Source organism: Nerophis lumbriciformis, linkage group LG08 (assembly GCF_033978685.3).
Source record: "Nerophis lumbriciformis linkage group LG08, RoL_Nlum_v2.1, whole genome shotgun sequence".
Taxonomy (NCBI): domain Eukaryota; kingdom Metazoa; phylum Chordata; class Actinopteri; order Syngnathiformes; family Syngnathidae; genus Nerophis; species Nerophis lumbriciformis.
This window is the reverse complement of record NC_084555.2, coordinates 2,641,570-2,668,411: the sequence shown is the minus strand read 5'-3', so window position 1 is coordinate 2,668,411 and position 26,842 is coordinate 2,641,570. Positions and strand designations below refer to the sequence as shown.

The 26,842-nt window shown below is 40.0% G+C and overlaps 1 protein-coding gene across 6 annotated transcripts in view; it reads left to right on the top strand.

The window, feature by feature from the left end:
• The window catches only part of pcnt (pericentrin), a 92,339-nt gene that overhangs the window by 62,606 nt on the left and 2,891 nt on the right, over window positions 1–26,842 (top strand). For all 6 annotated transcript variants that reach the window (XM_061968118.2, XM_061968115.2, XM_061968116.2 and 3 more), the window contains 17 exons: window positions 1,377–1,547; window positions 2,784–3,782; window positions 6,962–7,132; window positions 7,237–7,426; window positions 9,431–9,756; window positions 9,828–9,930; window positions 10,004–10,176; window positions 10,241–10,492; window positions 12,785–12,927; window positions 14,655–14,784; window positions 14,864–15,616; window positions 15,690–15,863; window positions 17,231–17,446; window positions 17,526–17,749; window positions 17,829–17,908; window positions 17,990–18,113; window positions 21,683–21,801. In XM_061968118.2, coding sequence (XP_061824102.2) covers window positions 1,377–1,547; window positions 2,784–3,782; window positions 6,962–7,132; window positions 7,237–7,426; window positions 9,431–9,756; window positions 9,828–9,930; window positions 10,004–10,176; window positions 10,241–10,492; window positions 12,785–12,927; window positions 14,655–14,784; window positions 14,864–15,616; window positions 15,690–15,863; window positions 17,231–17,446; window positions 17,526–17,749; window positions 17,829–17,908; window positions 17,990–18,113; window positions 21,683–21,801 — 4,348 coding nt within the window. The remainder of the gene's footprint in view (window positions 1–1,376; window positions 1,548–2,783; window positions 3,783–6,961; window positions 7,133–7,236; window positions 7,427–9,430; window positions 9,757–9,827; window positions 9,931–10,003; window positions 10,177–10,240; window positions 10,493–12,784; window positions 12,928–14,654; window positions 14,785–14,863; window positions 15,617–15,689; window positions 15,864–17,230; window positions 17,447–17,525; window positions 17,750–17,828; window positions 17,909–17,989; window positions 18,114–21,682; window positions 21,802–26,842) is intronic.

The following is a 26,842-nucleotide window of genomic DNA, read 5'->3' as shown; positions in this document are numbered from 1 at the left end:
GCATCATGTAGTAACGGTAACTGAGTTACTGAATATAAAAAATAACGCGTTAGATTACTAGTTACCGCCGAAACTAACGGTGTTACAGTAACGCGTTACTTTGTAACGCGTTAGTCCCAACACTGGTCACAATACAAGTTGGAATTTGTTTCCCCTCACGAACCACAACTCCCCAGGGCTGGCAGCACTTATGCCATGACGCTAAGAACCACCATTTAGCGCTCCATAAAAGACACCATTTATTTTGCCAGTTATTTAGACATTAAAGTCGTCATTTGTTTATCGCTGTTAAATAAGTGATAGGAATTCTTATTGATGTATCCAACTTTTTTTTTTTTTTAAAGAGCATAAAAACCTGTTAATGACCTTCTAAATATATTTTTTTAACATTAGAGCCCTCTAGACATGAAATAACACCTGCATAGTCAACATTACACTTGGTTTTTTTGTACATATACCACAATTATATGGTACTGTGGCCTTAATACCGTGATATCGTACATTGAGGTTTTGATTCCGTTACATCCCTACTTTAGAGTAATAAAGTCTCTCTCACACAGTTCTTAAAAGCAACCATTAACCTGTAATGTATTTGATTTGCTGTGTAATACAGTACCGGTAAGTACAGTACAGTGCCGTATTTTCCAGACTATAAATTGCACCTAGTATATTTCAGGAGAAAAAAAATAAGTTTTCATATATTAGCCGCACCGGAATATAAGCCGCATATATGTACTGGTACATTGTTAAATGAGAGATTTACATTAATCGATTTTGTAAATGTTTATTTACATACCATAAATATTTCCAAACCCTGTGTTACAGAAAAGTCATTAAATGGATAAAATAAGTTTTTTAAAGTGCATAATTTTAGTACGATACATTGTTTGATTTCTTTGCTTAATCCATTCCATAATGTAGCCGTTAGCAATGATTAACCGCACCTTGGTATAAGCCGCAGGGTTTAAAGTTTAGGAATAAAGTAGTGGCTTAAAAAACGGAAAATATGGTACTTTAAATTTAAGTTAATTTAGCCATTTCTATGCTTAAATAAATTATTTAGGCAAAAATATACATACATTTGACTAAGAGGACATAGTCAAACGCAAGACAGCAAGGAATAATGACATGATTTTTTTACTAAATAATTTGAAAAACCGTCATAGTCAATTTGCAAAATTTGAAGTGCAAAGTGACGAGTCACAACTGTACTGGTTGTGTTTATTGACTTTCAGTGGATTGTAAATCTGTTTTGAAATCTGTACACTGACTAACTTTAAAGTATACACAAGTTTACTCATACTTTGTATAATCTTATTTCTTAGGACAATATATGTAAATATATATGTACTGTATATGTTTTTAACTATTTCTAGGAGAATGTGTCCACCCTTGCCATACTGGCGGATGAAAAAAGAAAGGTGGCAGACCTCATGGAGGAAAGTCTCCCATCCGCTCTACTGAAGGACAAAAACCAGGAGATTGACCACTTCAACATTGAGATCCAGAGGCTGGAACTGGAGCTGGAAAATACCAGGGACAACAAGGTCATACACACATACATAAAATAAGCCTTTTAGTTTTCAGTGACAAAATTACTTGGTGTGGATGACCAGAAGAAAAGCTCTGTTTTGCTTGGGGAAAAGTATTTTGGTACGCTCTGTTTTACGTGTAGAATTCCTAGACCCCCGCATATAAGACGACTTGTGTTCTAGGGAAAAATATAGACCCAAAAATGGAAATGCATTTGTGATTAGTACAGATCAGATCCAAGGCTGCACTGTTCTGCCTGTTTGAAACATACAGTAGTTATAACTAGATGAGGCAATTCCTGAAGGAATTGAGTGTGAATGCTCCAATGCTGAAGTTGATCTGAAATCCTGGAATGTTTTTAGAATTGTTGAAGTAGAGCACACAATTCCCAAACATGATGAATACTTTGAAGTGGGAACAGTTTGAATCAGATGAAAAATGTGGGAATTGTGGATCTTTGAAGAATGTCCCATTGATTTCAATGGGAATTTCCAAAACATTTGAAAATTTTTGGGTAAAGCGTGATTTTATTTTTTGAAAATGGTAAAAAAACTTGAATGGTCTGAATGAGTTGAAATAGTTGGTGTTGGAATTTTTCAAATTTTTTGAGAAATGTTGAAGTAGTAGCCTGTTGAATTGAGAAATGGTATTACAGAATTCTTGGGAAAACCGGGAATTTTTCCAGTTCAAAAAACAGCTTTGTTTTATGTCCTTAAAAAGAGGAATGTTTTGACGGTGGAACGGTTGAAATGCGTTGAAAAATGTGGAAGGAGTAGTCGCCAAAAAAAAGGTGGAAATAGGGCTTTGGAAAAACAGGAATTTCCTGGAATTTTTTTGAACTTGGAAAAAGGTAGTTTAAATTTCCAGGATGGTGGAATGATTTGAATCGGTTGAAAAATGTGGAAATGGTGGAAGTTTGAAAAATGGCCAATTCATTTTGAATAAGAAAATTGTCCTGGAAAACCTGGAATTCTGGGAAATGTCGGAATTTTTGGAATTTGTCAAGAGAGAGCCCGCGATTCCCGAATAGGCTGAACAGTTTGAAGTTGGAACGGTTTGAATCGGGTGAAAAATGTGGAAGGTAGAGCGCGCCACAATCTAGAGAAGAAGAAGTTTGATAAATGGATGAATTTTGGTGTGGAAAACCATGTGTGAATGCTTTGGAGCATTCACACAATGATGTTTGTGCCAATCATTTACTTTTTTTTAACACAAATTGCCTATTTGTTTTTTTGTCCTTCTGTCAAAAGGATTTGGAGGCTGACCTTCACGATTTGAGCTCACAAGTGGAGCATCTTCAATCCGAAATCACCAGATTGCGTCAGGACAGACATGAAGAGGAGGAGCGCCTTCACGAGGTCATCAGCAAGCTACAGGCAGAGCTTTCTACGCTCAGCGCCAACGTGCATGAAGTCAGCGACTCTCAGGACGGCGACAGCATCAACTACTCGCCAGCTCCTAGCCCGGAACCTCACCACTTCAACCTCCGGGAGCTAGAGAGGCAATGCGAGCCGCACAACCTAAAACAGGAGCTCGGTCTAACTTCCTCTCGGACCCTTCGATCTCGCATCAAAGCCCTCCAGAGTCAGCTGGAGACGGTGGTGGCGGAGAAAGAGAGCTTGGAGCGTTTGCTGCACACCCAGGAGGATGAGTACAGAGGACACGGGGAAGAGTTTGGGCGAAGGCTCACAGCTGAAAGGGAGAAGGTTGATGAGCTCCAAGGGCTCATCGCGCTCAAGGAGGCCGAGCTGGTGGAAGTCAAGGCCCAGCTTGAAGAGGCCAAGGAGGAGCAAAAAATATCTGAAGATGAGAGGAACGATTTTAGACTACAAGCCCAGCAGGTGCAAGAAGAGAAAATGCACATTACTGCTCTGGTTACTGAACTTCAAGAGAAGGAACAAAATGCGGTTAAAGAGACTGAAGTTTTTAAAGCAAAAGAGCAGGAGATAAAGAATGAAATGGAAGCTCTTCGAGAACGCGGCTTCGCTCTGGAAGAGCAAGTCAAGAGCCTTCAAGCTGACATCAAGGGCAGCGAGGAGGCTTTTGCCAAGGAAGCGGAAACACTTGTGACTGTAAGGGTGGAACTGTGGGCCGAAATTGAGGTGCTCAAGAGGAAGAAGGGGCAGCTCCAGGAGGAAAATGAAAGGCTCAGACAGGACGTTGCATCCCTCCAGGGCCAAATTGAAGACCTGATGATGCAGCTTCCAGAGAGAGTAAAAAGCCAAGAAAATGCTCAAAAGAAAGTGCTGGTAAGTTTGTGTTTCCCATAAAATTAACGGTAAGAGCTTAACCCTCAGATGCAAAAGAAATATTCATACTCCAGGTATTATTCATAAAACATGTTTGACATGAGGCCATTTGCTTTTTTATTTATTTTTTTCATAAATTTTAGGAAATTGCAGTTTTGGTATCACTACCCCACTTTTCCACAAGTGGGGTCAAAAATGACCACAACAGTTCCTTTGGAATCTTCTATGAACCTTTAATTCTTAGCAACTCTGACAGTCCCACTTACACATCTAATGTCATCGCTCACATTTGATGCAACTGGCCATCAAACTGGCAGGAGAGAAACGTGACTACCGGTAGTTGTATGTGGTGGTCATGTTGGCAGGGGAGTCACATGACTGGTTGTGTTTGGTGGCCACGTAGGCAGGAGAGTCACATGACTGGTTGTGTTTGGTGGCCACGTTGGCAGGGGAGTCCCGTGACTGGTTGTGTTTGGTGGCCATGTTGGCAGAAGAGTCACGTGACTGGTTCTGTTTGGTGGCCATGTTGGCAGAAGAGTCACGTGACTGGTTCTGTTTGGTGGCCATGTTGGCAGAAGAGTCACGTGATCCCTTCCTGGGTGGTGAGAATGTAGACCTCAGATGTATAAGTGGGACAGTATTGACAGTCAAAGTTGTCAGATGTGAGAGCTGACTTCAGATGTGTAAGTGAAACAGTCAGTTGCTAGGAATTGAAGGTTCACAGAAGATTCTATAGGAACTGCTTGGGATCATTTTGACTCCATTTATGGAAGGAATATTGATACAATAAAAAATGCAGTTTTTTTAATCAATGGCCTCATGTCACAAGCATGTTTTATGGAGAATACCTGGAATATGAAAATATTACAACTCATTGTTGCAAAGATTATGAAAAGTAACCCAGTTTATAGCAAACACAGAATTTTATTGGAGTAATTTTTGACTCCACTTGTGGAAGAGTATATGTATTACTAGGTTGTGCATCCAAGAGTAAAATGGGAACTGCACTTTTTTGGGGAATTTTGTCTATCATTCACAGAATTTGTTTTTGCGCAACAAGAAATACAAACTATGAAGATAATAAAATCACTTACTGTACGGTAGAGATGCGCGGATAGGCAATTATTTCATCCGCAACCGCATCACAAAAGTCGTCACCCATCCGCCATCCACCCGAACTAACATTTTATCAAAACCGCACCCGCCCGCACCCACCCGTTGTTATATATCTAATATAGACGATGCAAGGCATTAGTGAGATTATAAAGCTTTTGCCTGTTAAAGAAAGGAGACTGATCCAATGCAGCAGAGACATTCAATGCGTGCCACGCTGTCACGGCCCAGACGCACACCAGTGCGCAATCATCTGGGAGCCGCGCTGAGCGCACCTCCAAGCGCGCTCGCGCCACTCAAACTGCTGCAGGCAGCTGCGTTCACACATGCATCCTGTAAGCCTTGTTTTAACATCCTGTGGCACTCTTCTGGGATCACGGCGGACGAAACTGCTCATGCTCAGGGTGTTTGTGGAGGTTCGGGGTTTTGCACAAATGTGATGCACCATGTTAGATGTCCCGGTTTTGTGACTGTCGTAGACATAAACAGCGTCGCAGCTCTTGCAAATCACGTAGCCAGCATTACTATCATCCTGATTTACAACCTCATAAAAACGAGTCCACGCTGAACTTTTCTGGCCTTTTTTTTCCCTGGTCTTTAGTATTCCCTTTTTTAGTTTGTCGCGTACCACGTTTGCTGCCGGCGTTGCATCTTTTTTTTTTTCTTCTTCTTCTGTTGTGGCGTGCTGCAGGTACCTGATGATAAATAATTGCCTGTTTCAAAGAGTGCTGCTCGTTTTTCGTATGTGGGTAACAACATTTAACTATGTATATATATTTCCGAATTGGTTTAACTGCCACCCGCCTGAATCTATTTAAAATCTAATTTTTTTTTTTATTTCAACCGCCCGACCCGCGGATAAAATCTAATTTTTTTTTTATTTCAACCGCCCGACCCGCGGATAATTCCCGGACTCCGCGGTTGTGTCCGCAAACCGCGCATCTCTACTGTAAGGTGTCTGCTCTCACTGGAATGCCAACTGATGGGATGTTCATATCATCTTAGGTGAAGAATAAATCATAATCCTCACACAGGGTTTAAAAAATTTTAAAAAAGTGCCGCAACCAAGCATCTTTTTGTTTCTTTCTTGCCAGTTTCCAACTTTTTGGGTAATGGCCATATCCTAAAAATAGTTTGTCTGTGTGAGGGCTTATGATAACAATATCGCTTATACTTGGTTAATATTCAGAAAACATATCTGTTTGTATGTATTCTTGTCTTACACAGGGATTGTAAACGATGGGCAATATTACAAAAAAAAAAGTGCAGTTCCCCCTTTTAAAGTAGCGTTTGTTAAAATGTAGTAGTGCACTACCTGGCTGCAACCAGCGGCGGTGCTGTTGAATTCAGTCTCAACTACTACAACATTGTCAACTCTGTAACTCCCTTGGCAGCGCAACATGGGCTTCAAAACAAGAGCGAAACACATTCAATGATAGTATGCCTTTTAATATAGATAATGATATGAACATTTAATTTATCATTAATTTATCCCATACTGTAGTCAACATTTTGTCCTTGCAAAGCTTTCACTAATAGTACGGCAACAGAATTGACACAATACTCAAACAGGAAATGCCAAGCTGCCCTTTAAAAAAAAAAAACCCTGCTTAGTACAGCTGTGCAAGCTGCAAGACCACATCTGGTTTTAGTTAGAGCGGAAGACACGTCACAGCAACGCCACTACAGAGACGGCGGGATGTTGCTCTCGCAAAGGGAAGTAACACTGAAATGAGGAAGCAGATCATATTTGGGGTTAGCTTTTGTTTTTAAAATGTTTGCTGATATTTCTTTGGAGTTTTTGGTACAACAGAAGCGTCAGAATATGTTGGACTGCTTCACGTTTTTGTGGTCTCATCCACTTTGTTCAGCACTGAAGAAAATGTAGCTTAGGTCATGACGAGGTAAATACAAGAGAATATGTCAGATTTGTGGCATTGATAAATGGTGTGGCATACATTTGTATGTGGTGTAGAAGTATGGAAGTAAAGGAGAAGTTACTGCTTTTATGGTCAGTCACTATGTTGATACTACTTTATTGTTATATGACATTTTTCCATTGACAGACGCATTCAGAGGAGACTGTGACTGAAGCAGAGGCTGCTTTAAGACTGAGGGAGACGGAACTGACCGGACTGAGGGTGGAAAATCATGCTTTGAGGGCAGAGTTGACAGCAGTCAAACATAGCTTGAGCAGCAGCACCCACAGAGCTGAAAAACTACACGAGGGAGGACAGGTAACAATAATCTGATATACCACCTGCATACAACAGCACTTATGTATGGGTGCATGTCATGATCTTTATACTTGGCTTAACTGTGTTTCATATATTCGCTTTAGAGCAAAAACCGAGCCCTGGCCAACTTGGAGAATGACAACCACCTCCTGAAAGTAGAGCTTGTACGTCTGCAGGAGGACCTGGCCTTGCACGAAGAGACGTTGGCCTGTCAGCAAAAACAACTACAGCAAGTTAGACAACAAAGGCATCAGCGAGACACGCTTACTCACCTCAAGGGATGCTCACCCAATGGTGAGTCGTCATGAACTACACTCAAATAGGTTAACTGCTGTTTGCAAAGACTAAATACAACAAAAAATTAACCAAACTCCTGCATCAAACTTTCTGATATTGTCATACAAGTGTAAAAAAACACAAAACTAAATAAAGGACTTAATAAAATAAAATCACCCAACCTTTGACGCATGGCATAAAATGTAGTGGATGCAAAATTTAAGTTAGTTTAGGACAGATCAACTTCCTGCACTGCGCTTTCTAACATAAAAAATAAGCTAGACTACAGTCGGTCTACATAAAACTGAATTATTATTAACAAACATGGTGTCAATTGTGTGGGACTTCTTCAATAGCCGTGTGTACATGGGCAAAATGTATTTAAACTGATCATAATTCAGATTAGAATGTTACTGTGTACATAGACCCTAAAAAATTATTCAACTATGATGTGCGTTTTCATGCATTGCAACGTAGATCGGAATACTTTGTTTTGACATGCGCAGCACATACTGTAAACAGAAGTAGAAGAAGCAGTGACTTCCGCTGTAAACAAACATGAGTCCGCGCATTTCTGCTTGTCCAACGTTGTCACATTATGAATTTTTCCTTCTGTTGGCTACTTTTGTTTTACCCCTCTTTTTGCAATAGAGCTGTTTTGTGTCTTCCATGTTGTGATATGTACCGGTTGCCGTAGTTTCTATAGTTGCAGACGTTACGTAATCAGGGCGTGTTTTCGTGTAACGACATACTTTGTACGTGCCTAAGGCTAGTAGTTAACAGTTGGAGTAGCTGTAAGGCCGTAATTAAAACAGCTCGTTGAGACGACAACTGGATCCTTCCTTTTATGGTCACGTCGACACATGACACACCAGACCATACTTTTCTTTTTGCTGGTCTCGGTTTTAGAGCAACAAGCTCAACAGTGTATAACGCTGTGTATTTCTGTACATGCTGAATGGGGGTAGACAGCAACAAGACAACCGCTTCATTCCAAGACTATTAAATGTATTTCCACTTCCACCACCAAAGTATAGTTGACATCACAGACATGCGCAGTAAGGATAATTTTGACCCAAACATGCGCTCCAATCTGAATGACCATCGACATAAGAAATTTTGATCTGAATGTTTGTGATTGGGTCAGAATATTCTGAATGGTTTGTTTACATAAAGCCATTTTATCCCGGCTCGGCTTTTAATTCGGTTAATTTTGTCCATGTGCACATAGCTACAGTGTCAGAGGAAAACATTTTGCAAACTATTTGCACCAAATCCTCTTGAAACATTCCGGGAGGGGAAAAAACTCGAGGCTCAGCACATCGAACTTTATTAGCCACCTAAAACTAAGGAGGGGCACCTAAACCTGATTACATAATGGCACCAGTGCCAACAGAAGCGAGAGTACCCTCACCGAAAAAAGAAGCTGTCTGTGCTTCATTTCAGTGTTAAATGAATGGTTCAGGCACCGTTTAAGCGCTGGCACTGTTTTTGAAGTACCGATTTGGTACTAGTATCGGTTAAAACTTAAACAACAGTACCCATTTCTGTGATGGTGTTTTGAAAACCTGTGCTGCTAAAGAAGCTGCCCCTAAGCCAGCCACAAAGAAAGGTGTGCACAAACTACAGTAAATTATAACAATATAAAGAATACTAGACTTTAATACATTTTCGGTCTCAGTCTGGAGGAACAGGAAGTTATCTGTACTGGTATATGCTTGGGAAAAAAATCATACATTCCAACAGAAAATATAGGGATTGCTGAAGGCAAGTTAACTTTCTGCATCACACTTTTTCAACATTACCCGTCAAAGTGTAAAACAAAGCTAACCAGTGTGCATGGGAGTTGAGTCTCTTCACATTGGCAACAAAATCCTGCTGGCGTTGTATAATATGGCTTTTACTATGTCACAATAAGTTCAATTGACAGTTTGGTATTAAATCATCACTTTTCCCCCCTCAGCCATGAAAAAAGAAAAAGTAAACACGCTTCTGTGACTCATTCTTAAGATTCTCTTTCAGATATTTCTCAGAGAACTTTCGAGGCTAGAGTGATCGTCTATCGTGACGATGCTGAGCTTAGCTCTCCGGAAGTTGTGCGTCATCTGGAACGCTCTGAAGAGGTGTTTAGAGATCAGCTCCACGATTCTGTTTTGGGCTCTCATTTGTCGGAGCTGAGCGCACTCAACACCACAGACCTGGAACACTTTCGGGCCAACAAGTCTCCCGTGGTCCCCATGGAGCTGCCTTTCTCCAGGACAATCACCCCTGACCTGGCCACGCAGAGCAGCCACTCCCCTCGGTCTCTGTCCTTCTCGGATAACTTGGACTCGGTCGGTGCAAGTAAAGTATGTCCCCAGAACACCTTGTCGACCTCTGTACGAAGCTCCTTAACTATATCATTGTATGGTCTTTGGAGGTGTGTGAGTTTGAAGGACGTGACATAACGGCGCCGCCATCGTTACTTGGCTCCACCTCTTCCTTATCAGCACCAGAGTGGGCCAGTGATGGCTACGGCAGCAGTGAGTAGCAACCAGCTTGACATACGTAATGGCATTTTCTCCCACATTTAATGGTGATTTCTTTGCTGTCCAGATGTGAGCTCGGAACTGGGCGCCAGGCTGAGAGTGGAACTGGACCAGACCGAGAGGCTGGATGCTCAGTTTGTGGAGTATCTCCGCTGCAGGGGCATGAACCCCACTGCGAACACTGACAGTGCTGCAGGCAGCATGAGCTACAGTGATGACCTGCTGTCTCCAGAGCTTCAGGTAGATGTATACACACTAGTTGATGCTTATATCAGTTCATCACAATAATGTATCATATTTCCAGGTGCTGTTAAGGAAAGTGTACCAAGAAAGCTGTAGAATACTCACCCTGTCCCAGCGACGTCCCCCGCCACATGTCCAGGCATTAAGCGCAATCTCACACCTTCATGAGGATGAGGGCCCAACTTTACTGAACCAGGGGGATAAATCCTCCTCAGAGCCCCCTATGAGCTGGCAGCAAGAGAAGAGGGCACTGCAGGAGACTGTGATCGCACTGCGGGAGCTGCTCTGTAGGATGGCCCAGAGACGCACATGTGTGAGTTGTTTGGGTTTGGACAAGACACATGAACTTAGAAAGGAGATGCCATGCCAAAACCATAATAGGATATTGAACATTCTCACTTCTGCACTTCTACAAACCACACGTGCAATAATAGACTTGTTTATACAGTGGTACATCAATCTAAGAGCACATTGCGTTCCACAACCAAGTAGGGCTGGGCGATTATGGCCAAAATAATAATTATGTATATTTTTGATTGATATTGAAATCATGGTTAAAACCACAATTATTTATTAATATGAAAACAAGAGTAGTTATTGTACCACCAACACTCAACTTAAAAAGTAATTTAAAAGAACTGGGTATAAATTAGTAACAAACACATAAAAGGATAATAGTAACAACAATAAATTAAAATAACATTATGAAAATTCTGTTTTGCGTTTAGATCTTTTTTTAAATTCATTTTTTTTTTACCTTTTACACTTTTATTTTACCACCATATAGTGTGTGGTTTTTGTGTAATGAATGCAAATTTCCAAGTGTATTTATATAGCCCTTAATCTCAAGTGTTTCAAAGGACTTTACGAACTCACATCCCCTGATATAAACTTACAAATGTTAGTTAAATGCAAACATCCTCCAATTGGTGCAATATATCATTTAAAAAAAATTGACCATTATTTTAAGTCAAAGCATAATAATTTTGTAAATGTATCAATAAGTGCTTTAGTTACATTACCCTTGTGTAAATCTTTATTCTGTAAGCACAGTCAAACCGGATGTTGTGCACAGCGCTGTTATTGTGAAGGGGGGAAGTGTGTTGTTCTGATCTTTAAGTTGACGACTTGAGGCTATTAAATATTATTATTAATAAAACTATATTAAAATCGAGGGAACCTCAAGTTGTTGCTGCTGTCTTTTTTTTGTACATTGATCTTACATCGATGTCATTCACAACAACACAAACAGATGAGATGTCTCGTGTATGGATTGTTCTCGCTCGCTTTGTAGTTTAGTCTGTGTTTCAAGTGGTCGTCTATCTTCAAGTGGTCGTCTCAGCATTGTTAAGTTCATGATAGGAATGAAAGAGTGTTTTGGGTCCCTGACACAACATTTTCCCAAACAAATGTTGCTTCTCTCACAATTAGAGCATTTCACTCACATTCATGTCAATTTCCGTGATGTTCTGCATTTAATAGAGGATTCCAGTTTATTGGCCAATTCTGTTATTCGGTTACGTTAACGCAGAAATCATATGGCCTTTTTGATAAATTGGATAAAAGTAAGCTTGGAGTCAAAAATCACACCCAGATTTTTCACGGATTGTGTTGGTTTAAAATGTTGTAAATTTGGTAAACAATTATCCTTCTGGCCTGCAGGATCTATAACTAAAACCTGTTTTGTCCTGGTTGAGCTGTAGGAAATTCACTGCCATCCATGACTTGATGTCTAAAATGCAGTATCTATTGGCCCTGTGTCATCAGGAGACACGGCAATGTACAAATGTATCAGTCTAACTGTGGAAACTGGTTCTGTTTCTCCTAATGATGTCCCAAAGAGGCAGCATATAAAGATTAAACATACTAGGACCTAAATTTGGGTCTTGGGTAAGCCCACACTTTATTTCATGGGTTCCTAAAGAACGTGCATCTGTACTTACATTAAAACATCTCTGTGAGATTATCCAACCTTCACAACGAACAGAGTTACCGAAGAGGAAAGGCAAGAGAGATGGCAGCAAAAGAAAGCATATTCCTTGTTACGTTATTTCCAGCAACCGGTGTTGTGGTAGAGAAGAGTGGACAGATGCTTTTTAGGCAATGTGCTAGTAGGGTTACTAGGCGGTAGCGGTGACATCGCCTGTTCGTAGCTCAGAGCAACACACACCCTGGACACACAGAAAAACTTCAAGCGAGTGCTCTGCACCAAGCCGCAAGTGGAAGAGCAAACTTCAAGCAGCAGCAGAAGACTTTGGAAGCTGGACTGCTGTTTAAGTTGAATTTCCGATAATTGGGAAACAATTTTTTTTCGATCTCCAGCTATAAGTAAATTCTACCAAGTTCGATGAGATGTTTTGGGGCGGACATTGCAGCTACGCTATTTAACACCTTGGAGACTCGTAACCTAAATTATGCTCGCAATTTAAAGCATAACAAAAAGCTGATACACGACTCGTAATTTAAAATACTAGTAGGTTAAAGTACCGGTACTCGTAAGTTGAGGTACCACTGTATCTGTATTTTTTGTTGAATTTTGCAATTACGCCCAATGTTGTGGCCTGTGACTGCAATACAAGCAAATATTTTTGTTTTTCATGCCCAGACTGACTCCAGAAGTGATGGCGACAGAGAGCAGCTGCAAATGGAATCTCAAACCAGAGCGGAGCTGCTCGAAGAGAGCCAGAAACTGCTGTCCTGTGCACATGAAACTCAGCAGGAACAAAAGAACAAGATACAGTCGCTCAGGTAGCCACGCTTACTCACACTCACACACACAGACCAATGACACAACAAACTAAGTACATTAGATGTTTCATTTTATGCCTCATAATGGCAGTAGGTGCATTTTAAGTATCAGGGATTCTTTGGAGGACTCTTGGATATTTCCCTTGTCTACCGACATTCCGACTGAAATTACAAATCTCCCGAATTGTGGTGTTTTTGTATGGGTATAAAATATTGTAGCCTTTGCTTGGCTGTTGAAAGCATGACAAGGAGGTGGTCAATCAACAATTGCTTTCTTAAAACAATAAATACAATATCTACAACCGTGTCACTTAACGGCTTGCCCTTCTGTCTGTTTTTGACAGACAGAAGGGCTTTTGCTTTGTCTGTTGGAAAATAACTCTAATCAGGTATTTTTAAAAGGGCACATTTCCTCCAAATGTCCATCTATGCGAGTAGATAACACTTCTGTTGTTCATCGGAATAATGATATATTAGATGTGCAATGTCAAGTATATTATCTTTAAAATCAGCGTGTAGGATTAGTCTCACAGATGAACACCTGCAATCCATCCGGAGAGTCTCAAAAGCACAGAACCTTACCCCAAATATTGATGAAGTTGTTGCCATTTATCAAGCTTCAACAGAAGCGCATGAAAGGTGATCTACTGGTTTGCAAACGCTAATTATTATCAGCTCTGTAATGAGTGTTCATCATCGAGCAGCTCTAGCTACCTTTGCATGCGCTTTAACAGAGCGGTTGGTGTGAAATAAGTGCATGTTCAGCTTGCTGCACTGTTTACAATTAACTCTTCAGTCCTCTTAACTCTGGCTGTTTGCTCCTTACTAATATTACATTATGCTGACGCCTCTCGGACTGTTTGACTCACATCGACACAAGCGGCATGCAAATTTACTTGTGACTTTGTCAAGAGACATAAAGATAACGACTTGTGAAAGTAGTCCAGTTTGACATGATTTTCCTCTGTGTGCATTTTCTTGTTAAGATTCTTGTGTTTTTATATATTTTTGTAATCCGCTTCAGTTGTTTGATTGATTTCAATTTTTATTAGTAGATTGTAAAGGAAGAGAACACATTATATGAAACAGTACAGTACATATTCCGTACAATTGACCACTAAATGGTAACACCCGTATAAGTTTTTCAACTTGTTTAAGTCGGGGTTCACGGTAATCAATTCATGGTATTATTTGTTTTTCTTATTTATTTTATATTATGTTATATTGTATTATGTATTATATTGTATTATATTATTTTATATTTATTTATTATTATTATTATTATATTTATTTATTTATTTATTTTTTGACTAAGTTTACTAAAATGATGACAATGATGCTTCCAAGCATGCGCTAATCTTCATTTAATTGCTAAAAATCTAAAAAAAATAAACGGGTGTTTTTTTGTTAGTTGTTGGGGTAGAATCCAAGTTAATACGACAAAGTTTTTATTTTGACGCTTACTTTGCATTAAACGGCAAGTCACGGTGTGCACCTTTTTAAACACTGTGTTATTAGACAGCCATGTTATTCCCACTGCTTAGGTACCAATCCCTAGCTGTGTTGTACAATGTTCCTGTTAATGCAATACGACAGGGAACTACATTTTCCATTCCACTTTGTCATGCACTCTAAATCAGTTTATTAAAAAAAAAAAATCTACAAAATTTAACGTGTACTGTACTCACAAGATGTCCTTATGTGCCCTTTCCTCATTCTTTATGCAGGTTGACTATAGAAGAGTGTGAAGAGGCCTTAAAGAAAGAGCAGACTCGAGCCGAGGAGCTCCAGCAGCAGCTGGAGCAGGAACGAGCGCTTAGCGTGCGGCGCGAGAAAGAGGTGGAGCAGAAGATAGAGGTATGAAATACACACACAGGAGAAAATCAAATTGAAGTTATCATTTAATCCAAAGGTGACGCTGTGTGTCTTTCTCCAGCTTATGCAAACTTCTTCTGAACAGCAGAAGTCAGAGGTGATGGCCTTCAAGGGTCAGGTGGAGCAGGAGAGGGTGGCCTGCAGCAACCTGAAACGAGAGCTCCAGATAGAACAGTCCCGCAGCGTTCTCTTTGAGAAACATTTGGATGACTTGCAGAAGAAGTTGGAAGACAAACGCCAACAATACGCCGGCCAACAAGAGCTTCACTTGCAGGAGAAGTCTCACATGGAGCGCATGCTAACCGAATCGGAATCCCGCTTGTCCGATGTCCGCTCAAAGTTGGCAGACGCCCACGGGATGCTGGATGAAGAGCGGGACCGCTGCTCCAAACGGCTGCAGGAGATGAGTCGCAAGCAAGAGGAAGACGCGGCCAGAGACAGGAAGTTCATCACCGACCTGCGCCTGCAGCTGGAGCAGAAGCAAAGGCAAGGGGAGGAGCTGGCGGCCGTAGTGGAAAAGCTGAAGGCGGAGCTTCTGCAGAACAGGAGGCAATGGGAGGAGGACAGGAGCAGGGAGGAGACCGCCACCCGGCATCGTGTAGCTGCGCAGAAACAGGAGGCCGACCGCGCTTTAGAGGTTGAGCGAGAGCGATCAAGGCGCCAGGGGGCGGAGCTTGCCGAGCTGAAAGAGAGGATACAGCTGCTGAAGGACAAGGAGAAGGAGCGGGTGGAGGAGTGGGAGAGGGAAAAGAGGAAGGGCTGGCAGGAGCAGATGGAACGGGAGGGACGGCAGGAAAGGACCAACAACAAACTGGTAAGATCAGTACAGCTTATTGACAACCGTGCAAAAAACGAAAAACTGAAATACCCTTTTTTGCCGACTTCAGCGCGACTACGAGTTGTTAAGGCAGCAGGACAAGCAGCGCATGGACGAGCTGCAACACACCCTGACTGAACTCCAAAGGGAGGAGAGACAGGTGACCGCCCAGAGGATGTCTGCACAAAGTGGCGAACGCCATCAGACTGATGCCACCAATGACAGGAGCTCACTACAAAGCCAGGTGATGCACAAAAAGTTGCTGTGATATAAATACCATACAACTTGGATATTCCTAAATTTATGTTTTTAAACACATGAACTAGAACTAACTGGTACTCATTTTTATCATCCTAGCCATCTTTTACTTTAAATTATTGTTCTATGATTTAATGTGCTCCTAACTTAATAGTTGTATACTTTTAATGGTATTCATTTAATGTATGTATGGTATGTGTAAAAAAGTAAAAAAATAAGATATTTTATCAAATTAAATGTTTTATGTTATATTGTGCAGTCATCTCCTCGTGTATCACCGCTAATTGGTCCCAGACTTGCTGCGATAAATGAATTTCCGCCAAGTAGAAATCCTTAATTATATATAAAATATTTTCATAGCCAGAACCTAATTTTCAAGATTACGAAAGCCCTCTAGACATGAAATAACATCTTTTAGTCAACTTCTCCACTCCATTACAATATAGTAATACTTGAAGCTGAGCCAATCAGTGACCAGCACGCTCCTGTTTGGTCTCCTCTAGTGGCAGATAGTACTGTAATATTGATATTTTTAGTTTATTTACCGTATTTTTCGGAGTATAAAGAAGGGAAAAAACATAAGTCGCACTGGAGTATAAGTCGCATTTTTTGGGGAAATTTATTTGATAAAAGCCAACACCAAGAATAGACATTTGAAAGGCAATTTAAAATAAATAAAGAATAGTGAACAACAGGCTGAATAAGTGTACGTTATATGAGGCATAAATAACCAACTGAGAACGTGCCTGGTATGTTAACGTAACATATTATGGTAAGAGTCATTCAAATAACTATAACATATAGAACATGCTATACGTTTACCAAACAATCTGTCACTCCTATTCGTTAAATCCCATGAAATCTTATACATCTAGTCTCTTATGTGAATGAGCTAAGTAATATTATTTGATATTTTACGGTAATGTGTTAATAATTTCACACATAAGTCGCTCCTGAGTATAAGTCGCAACCCCGGCCAAACTATGAAAAAAACTGCGACTTATAGTCCGAAAAATACGGTAATCATTTTATGCTTGACAAGTGTTAAATCAAGACCAACATTTTTTTGGAAAATGCAATAAAAAAAATGTTTTCTTAAATCTCTGATGTGGTGAAGCCGCAATATTCCGAGTGCAATTTGGCGAGGGACGACTGTACTTGTATTGTTTTTTTTTTTTTATAATACTGTATATGAAATATTAGAAAATAATACATATTTGAAATTAACTGGCCTTTATTTAATGAACATGAATTTAATCTTTTCTGCAGTAAATGTCTTCAAGACAAATCTCGACTTACGCAACATTTAAGGCATTAATGCTGTCAATGATCTTTTTCTCCACCTCACTGTAGATCCTGTCCGTCACGTCGTCCAGCCTTCTAGAGAGGACTATAAGCAAGAACTCCGAGCTAACGCAGCGTGTGACATCGCTAAGTCAGGAGAGAACCGCCCTTAAGCACAAACTTTCCTACCTGGAGCGTCAGCTGCGCCGTGCCGAGGGTGAACTCGCTAACGTCGCCATAGAGAGCGAAAACATTCCAATTGGTGACATGACCCAGTCAAACAAGGTACGTTGCAGGCGCACTACGACATACAAATAGTGAATTAATGATGTATTGTCTTTTTTTAATTGACTTTCCCTTTCAGTTGCAGCGGTTGTACGGACGCTACCTGCGTGCCGAGAGCTTCCGGAAATCCTTGGTGTACCAGAAACGCTACCTGCTGCTTCTCCTGGGAGGATTCCAGGACTGTGAGCAGGCCACTTTGTGCCTGATTGCCAGCATGGGAGCACGGCCCTCACCCTTGCCGTCATCCCGAACGCCCCTGAGAAGATTTAGGACCGCCGTGCGAGTAGTCATCGCCATCTCGAGGTGTGGATCAAACAGGGCAGATTTTAAAGGAAGAATTACGAGTGTGATCAGACTTTAAAAAGTGACCTCTTCTTTCTAGGATGAAGTTTTTGACCAGGAAATGGCAGAAAGCCATCAGAAGATTATCTGTGTGTGGGAATGTTAATGGACATGCTCCGGGTTAGTTCTTTAAATACACCCTTATTTGATTTATCGTTGTGGTGTGTCTCAGTAGAGTTTCACGCTTTGTGTTTAATACAGGGTTTAAAGCAGAGGTTTTACGTCAGCAGCAGCAGCCACGTTCGAATTCTGAGTCGCCACCAAAAAGAGATGCCGTGTCTGCTCTTCTTCCACCCAACAAATCACCCTTCAGGCTGCGTAACAGGTGTGGTCTTCTTTTATTCATCCATCCATTTCTACCGCTTGTGCCTTTCGGGGTGGCAGGGGGTGCTGGAGCCTATCGCAGCTGCACTCGTGCGGAAGGCGGGGTACACCCTGGACAAGTCGCCACCTCATTGCAGGGCCAACACAGAGACAGACAACATTCACACTCACTAACAGACATAATTTCAGCTAATCACAGGGTGTTCTCACACTAGGCCAATCGTCCAGGTCTAGGGCTCACTTATCACCTCAATCCTGGTACATACAGCTAATGTGAGCGCATTCGATTGCATTCAGGCACGGCACACTTTCCCTCTTTTGTCACGGTTGAAAGAAGTTTTAATGGGTTGTGTTCCAAATTGCACACCTGCACATTTTCAATGCAGTGCTTGCATTTGTTGCACAGCCCAAAGGGTGAGTGTGCAACGATAAAGCCAAAATACCCACGTGTCATTGCCTGCGCCAGGGGGTTATGTCATTTCGTTAGTGTACTTAGTTGGCTATAGGGATGTATGTCGTTAGGGTTTTATTGATACCAGTATTCATCTGTTCTTTTATCGATACTATATGTAGAATAGAAAGTACTTTGTTGATCCCTGGGGGAAATTCAGCACCACAGTTTGCTCACAATAAACAAACACTTAAGTATTTTTTTACATGTGAATAATATAAATACAGTCATGTAATTGGTGTTACTAATGATGTAGAAAAATGCATTTTTCATTACTGTTTTATTAGCACGCGGTTGTACACCACCAACATTATGTAGAAAATATCTCAGCAGGGAAGTCTTTTATCAACACCTGCTTTTTAAGTTTTAAACAAGTAAACTACGTTTGCAGTGCAAGGTGCAATGCGATTATTATATCATCATCTTGTAAAGACCACACAGATCCATCACTGTGTTTCTATTCATTACAATTACACTAAGCTGGAAATAATTTTTATGTATGGCATTCCTTTGCAGAGTACAGCAGACCTTTTACATAATATATCAAAGACATCAAATAAATCAAAACAATCAATTCGCATGTTAGCTGGGTGTGCATTTAAGTAAGGTGTTTTGATGCTACGCAAACGTGCCACGATGGAGTGACGTCAGGCGGCCACTGTAGACATGTTAGCGGATGCTACAGTACCTTGCTTCCGAGCAACTTTATGAACTATTATCAGGGATCCCAGATGTCCTCTATATTGCGGAATTCCTCTATTCTTCTTGCCCGGTGATTCTTAAACTAGTGGTACACCAAAAAATCAATTAATTATAGGGATGTTCCGATGCCAGTACGTCACTTTTTGGAGGTATAGGTATCAGAGACTACTTGCAACTAAATCTCTGATACCATACTAATATGCATTTTGTAAGAAACCTCGGGTGTACGACTTAATTGGTTGTCCTCAAATTTCCTCCAGATAAATTCAAACAAAACGGAAAACTCTGATAATTGCTCCCGATAAAAAGATCCCTCTGATCAAGAACTCTCTTGGTGCTCTGGGAGCATCTGTTAAAAGCAGCCTCAGAAACCTTGGGGTTGTGTTTGATCAGTCCATGTCTTTGGAGGGTCACTGTCGTCAACTGGCCAAAAACTGTTTTTATCATCTCAGAAGTATTTTCTAAAGTGAGAAATTTGTTGTCAAAATTGGATCTTGAAATGATCATTCACGCATTCGTTTCGTCTCGCATTGACTATTGCAATTCTCTTTTCACTCTCTTCAACAAGTCAACGCTAAAGAAACTTCAGACTGTACAAAATGCCGCTGCCAGACTTTTGACCGGTGCACCCAGAACAGCCCATATTACCCCCGTTTTATCCAGTCTTCATTGGCTTCCAGTTAAATTCTGCATTGAGTTTAATATTTTAGTCCTGACATTGTGGGGCCCCTGAGTACATCACTGACTTGCTATGCCCCTACTCTTCAGGCCAGGGTCTTCTAAAGATCCCAAAAACTCGTTTTAAAAAACCCGTGGAGACCTGGCATTCCAGGCTATAGTTCCCAGACTCTGGAACAGAACAATTTGCACCAGGCCCTCTGTGATCTTGACTGTGTTGAAACTTTTAAGAAACATTTGAAAACTTCTCTTTTTAGTAAAGCTTTTAGTTAATGCACCTTTTAACTACGGTATTACCATGAATTGATTTACATGGACCAACAAGTTGAAAAATGTGTTACCATTTAGTGGTCAATTGTACGGAATATGTACTGTACTGTGCAATCTACTAATAAAAGTTTCAATCAATCAATCAATCAATCATTTTTAATCACCTTTTTATGATGTTGCCCCTGTTGTTTTACATTGAATTGTTGTTTTACTTCCACTATGGACTGGACTTTCACAATATTATGCTAGACCCACTCGACGTCCATTGCACTGGTCGCACTGGTCTGCGGTCCTCTCCGAGGATTCTCATTGTCATCCCACTGGGTTGAGTTTTTCCTTGCCCTGATGTGGGATCTGAACCGAGGATATCGTTGGGGCTTGTGCAGCCCTTTGAGACACTTGTGATTTAGGACTATATAAACAAACATTGATTGATTGATTGATTGACCTATGTTTTGTACAGCGCTTTGTGGTTTTATCTGTGAAAAGCGTTGTATAAATGAAATGTACTTACTTAAATAGAGCGCACACAAGCCAATAAGTCTGTTAGCAAGCTAATGTTGCTACACAGATATGACTTCATCACATCTTTTCTACTATAATGGAAGACCAAAGCACCAATGGAGGACTGCGCTACCAAAGCAAACGTCATGACAGCAGCGTGGCAACATTACAAACTCAAGCAGCCAAATAGTCGCACGACAACATGCAAACTTTGCTATGTCTCTGTTTCGAGGGGTGGGACACATGCAAATGGTCGTACTTGTATAGCGCTTTTCTACCTTTTTTAAGGAACTCAAAGCGCTTTGACACTATTTTCCACATTCACACACTGATGGCGGGAGCTGCCATGCACGGCACTAACCGGGCCCATCAGGAGCAAGGGTGAAGTGTCTTGCTCAAGGACACAACGGACATGACTAGGATGGTAGAAGGTGGGGATTGAACCAGTAACCCTCAGATTGGTGGCACGGCCACTCTCCCAACTTCGCCACGCCGTCCCCAATTAGGACGTTTCAGTACAAGCAACTTAATGAAGCACTTGAAAGCCCGCCATGCAGACACACAATGAATAATCAGGAACCGGTTGCAAAAAATACCAGTACATCCTGAGTTAGCTAGCAACAAAGCTCTAAAAGTTATTGGCAATTTTTTTGAACATTTTCTATTTTTAACACCAAGCTTGTAAAACACCACACTAAACAAGGGGGAGAAAACAAATACAACAGCAAAATACATAAACATATTTCAATAAGAATAACAATTTGAAAATTAATAAAAACAAACAAAGATAGGGGGTGAAAAAGGGAAACAAGAAGAAAAAGGACAATACTGTACTAAAGGAATAAAAAGAAAGTGAGGGAGGGGAAAATCACACGCCGAAGTCCAGATGACCTTGAAAGTATGTCCTAAGAAAGTGTACAAATTGGTTAATGGTTATCTCTTTCCTCACTCTCTCCCTTACGCAGGTCCCTTTCCAGCTCAACCCTAACCTCTGGCGCAACATCTCAAGATCCAGAAAGAGCTTTAACTGAATACATCCAAGAACTAGAGAAATTCCAACAACGGTTGGTGGGCTCCAAACCAGGTGAGCGTTTGGTTCAAGGCAGACAGTACCGGTGAATTGTAGACCTGGGTTGATATTTGCTAAGTCAATTAATTGAACGGTAAATGAAAATGAACACAATAACTATGCCAGCCTTGATAATCGCCATATGCATACGTTGTTACTTACTACAAGAACTTTCTATTGGTTTCAGTCGATGCAGGAGTTTTTACTACATGCTCATAAACGGTAATAATAATTGCTGTATAACTCTTGACAGTTAGTGTTATCATATTAAATTAGAGTGATCAAAAAAACGTGATTGATAAGCACACGTTGATCAAATTATGCACGTTATACCCCAATCTAAACTTCTATAAACACATTATTATGTAAACTACTAAGATAGATTATTCAAATTGCACATAAAGGCCGTGTTGTCTTTGCACAAAGTGATCGATATTAACTCCACAGTGTCACGTTGAAACAGGAAGTAAACCTGCATGACGTCACATAAACCGTAACAAAAACATTCTAATACATTTATGAATTAAAATAGAGAAAGATAAACATATTTAAAAAAATATATAACTTTGTTATTAGATTTTAGTGTGTGTAAAGTACCTGTTGTGGGGTGATGTGGCTCAAATGGTAGAGCGGTCGTCGTGCCAGTAACTTGAGGGTTCCAGGTTCGTATCCAGTTTTCACTATCTTAGTCACGGTCGTTGTGTCCTTGTGCAAGACACTTCGCCCACCTTGCTCCTGATGTGTTAAGCGCCTAACATGGCAGCTTCCAACATCAGTATGTCAATGGGTGAATGTAATGTATAATGTAACGTGCTTTGGTATTGTTTCAGGTATGGTAAAAGGTCTACTATATAAATACAGACCATTTACCATATTTAAACACACGTAAAATAATATGGCTCTTATAAGTTAAAATACCAATGATTGTCACACACACTAGGTGTGGTGAAATTATCCTCTGCATTTGACCCATCACCCTTGATCACCATCACCCTTGATCACCCCCTGGGATGTGAGGGGAGCAGTGAGCAGCAGCGGTGGCCGCGCCCGGGAATAATTTTTGGTGATTTAACCCCCAATTCCAACCTTTGATGCTGAGTGCCAAGCAGGGAGGTAATTGGTCCCATTTTTATAGTCTTTGGTATGACTTGGCCGGGGTTTGAACTCACAACCTATCAATCTCAGGACGGACACTCTAACCACTAGGCCACTGATGAAGCCAGAACAATATTTTATGTTTCCTCTGCCAACAAAGTATAATGTGTCTATTTATCTGAGTTATTTAAAAAAAATTACAACTTGGTTAAATGATTTGAGTGAGTTTATAAGTACTTTTTGAGCACATTCAACAATATCGTGATAAACACCGTGATCATTTTGACATTTTATTAATTGTTTTGGTTGTGTATATTTGAGGGTCCTCCACCCTCTCTTCAAAGGGGATCTACACTTTCTTTGGAATTTTGCCATTCATAATCATTATGAGAAGTAAGAACACACGTCTTTCTTTTTTCTTTTTTTTTTTAATCATCAAAGACGCTTGGACGATGTGGCTAATGGGAGTCACAGTTATAGCCTTCAAAGCCATCTAAAAGAACTTCAAAACCCTCCAACGTTTTATATATATACCACAGCAAGTCTATATTTAATTTAAGTAACAGACACCTTCATAACAATATTAAAGTGTTAATATGTACAATATTTACTGTATTTTGGTAATTTTAACCATTGCCGGACCAGATTTCCGTTTCTGTTGCAGTGCACGTCCGACTTCCAGCAACAAATGTGTGTTCCTACTTCTGGAAACAAATGCATGTGTGCTTTAATCATGGCAGACTTGGTAAAAGACGACGAAGAAGACTATTTTTGGACAAAAGAGGATTCACAGCCTTAAAACCTCTAAAGGCTTAGTTGGCCACATGCGTGGACAGCACCTTTTAGCTCTTATTTCCAAAATTGTGTACACTACGGAATTGGGGTCTTATGGCCCTTATGTGGACACTTATACTGCCATCTAGTGGTGTCAGAAGAGTATAACATACAATGGAATTTGGAAGAAAAAAGTGTAAAAATAAGAATTAGCATGTCACTAAACATGAAGTACACGTTTGTTACTTATGGACTAAGTACATCATAAAAAGATGATGCTTAGTTTTTATTCTAATTAGGGTCCAATAAGCCCAAATAGCAAAGAGAAATAAAAAAAAAAGCATGTAAACAAACAGCTTGGGCCTTAAGAGGTTATCTTTTTGAACAATAATATACGGACGAGCACGAAGAGAGGGTGAAATGTTGGAGCAGACAGAAGCCGAAAGAGTGAGGTCAGCGTCACTTTGACGCTGTAGATGTGGACCTTGGAGCCAAGCTATTTCGACATTAATTGAGTGCTTACCCAAAATAAAACCGGAAAAAACGTCCTTGGCCAGCTGGACCAAAGAGACAACTGATACCTGATACTTTACAGATACTGTAATATGATTGTTCATGTTTTTCAGTCAGTACAGATTGGTGTCCTATCGCATTGTGTTGTGCATTACAAACTTAAACCTGTTTCGTGCAGATCTAGAAGCTAGCTCATCTCTTGCCATAGCTATCTTACGGCTAATTCTGTAGTATGCTGTTCCAAGACAATGTCTTACTATGCTAGAAAGAGTTCCTCAGTGTTCGCTCTTACAATAACAGTGTTGATACTAGGGATGTCCGATAATGGCTTTTTGCCAATATCCGATATTCCGATATTGTCCAACTCTTTAATTACCGATACCGATATCAACCGATACCGATATATACAGTCGTAGAATTAACACATTATTGTGCCTAATTTGGACAACCAGGTATGGTGAAGATAAGGTCCTTTTTTTTTAAATTAATAAAAATAAAATAAGATAAATAAATTAAAAACATTTTCTTGAATAAAAAAGAAAGTAAAACTATATAAAAACAGTTACCGTATTTTTCGGAGTATAAGTCGCACGGGACTATAAGTCGCACTTGCCGAAAATGCATAATAAAGAAGGAAACAAACATATATAAGTCGCATTTTTGGGGGGAAATTTATTTGATAAAACTTAACACCAAGAATAGACATTTAAAAGGCAATTTAAAATAAATAAAGAATAGTGAACAACAGGCTGAATAAGTGTACGTTATATGAGGCATAAATAACCAACTGGTATGTTAACGTAACATATTATGGTAAGAGTCATTCAAATAACTATAACATATAGAACATGCTATACGTTTACCAAACAATCTGTCACTCCTAATCGCTAAATCCCATGAAATCTTATACGTCTAGTCTCTTACGTGAATGAGCTAAATAATATTATTTGATATTTTACGGTAATGTGTTAATAATTGCACACATAAGTCGCTCCTGAGTATAAGTCGCACCCCCGGCCAAACTATGAAACAAACTACGACTTATAGTCCGAAAAATACGGTACATAGAAACTAGTAATTAATGAAAATTAGTAAAATTAAGTGTTAAAGGTTAGTACTATTAGTGGACCAGCAGCACGCACAATCATGTGTGCTTCCGGACTGTATCCCTTGCAGACTGTATTGATACATATTGATATATAATGTAGGAACCAGAATATTAATAACAGAAGGAAACAACCCTTTTGTGTGAATGAGTGTAAATGGGGAAGGGAGGTTTTTTGGGTTGGTGCACTAATTGTAAGTGTATCTTGTGTTTATGTTGATTTGATAAAAATTAAAAAAAATAAAATTAAAATAAAAAACATACCGATAATAAAAAAAAAAAACGATACCGATAATTTCCGATATTACATTTTAAAGCATTTATCGGCCAATAATATCGGCAGGCCGATATTATCGGACATCTCTAGTTGATGCAGCTTGTTTTTATACAGGTTATGGAATGTAAAAGAAGTATTGTTGATGGTTTTTGAATGCATTTTTAAAATAAAATAAAAACATTTGGGGGGGAGTTTTGCCTATCGTTCACAATCCAATCAAGAAGATAGAGTTTTTTTTCTCTTTCGCTTTCTAACATAAAAATGGGCTCGTTCTTGGTGGCTAGCAATACCGCTCATGGTACCAATCAATTATACCACTAAATTACTTTAAAAATGCATTCAAAAACCGTCAACACTTCATTCATGTTCTGTAACCTGTATAATAACCTAACTCTAGCAACATTGTTATTGTGGTAGCAAACAGAGGAACTATTTTTTAGCGTACTAACACATCAGTGTGCTACAGTATTAGCCGTAGAAGCTAACTGTGGCAAGAGATAAGCTAGCTTCTACGTCAGGATGAAACATGTTTAAGTTTGTAATGCAGAACACTGCTGTAGGACACCAATCTGTACTGACTGAAAAACATGAACAATCATTACAGTATCTGTAAAATATTAGTCCACATTTCATGTTTTGTTTGTACACAGCTAGCCAGACAGCGTATGTACTGTAGTTGTAATAACACGCATTACGTGCTGCGTGTATCATGATCAATATAAAGTTGGACTCAATCGATGAACAGTTTTGGCCCATCTGGCCAGGGACGGTTTTTTTCCCGATTAATTATGGGTAAGCACACCATTTATGTCGAAATAGCTTTGCTTCAAGTAACACACTTTGCAACTTCGATTCACTTTCACCTCTGCTTCCGTCTGCTCCAACATCTCACTCTTCCTTGGTGTTGGCTTCTAGAAGCAGTAGTTCATCCTCCATAAATTCAAATTCAAAAAGATAAGGTTATAAATCCTCATTTGTCCAAAAATAGTCATCTTTGTCCTTTGTTACTAAGTCTGCCATGATTAGTATTAGAGATAAATGCTTTAAAATGTAATATCGGAAATTATCGGTATCGGTTTCAAAATTATTGGTATCTCTTTTAAAAAGTTCAATTTATGACTTTTTTGAAATACCGCTGTGTACACGGACGTAGGGAGAAGTACGGAGCGCCAATAAACCTTAAAGGCACTGCCTTTGCGTGCCGGCCCAGTCACATAATATCTACGGCTTTTCACACACACAAGTGAATGCATGCATACTTGGTCAACAGCCATACAGGTCACACTGAGGGT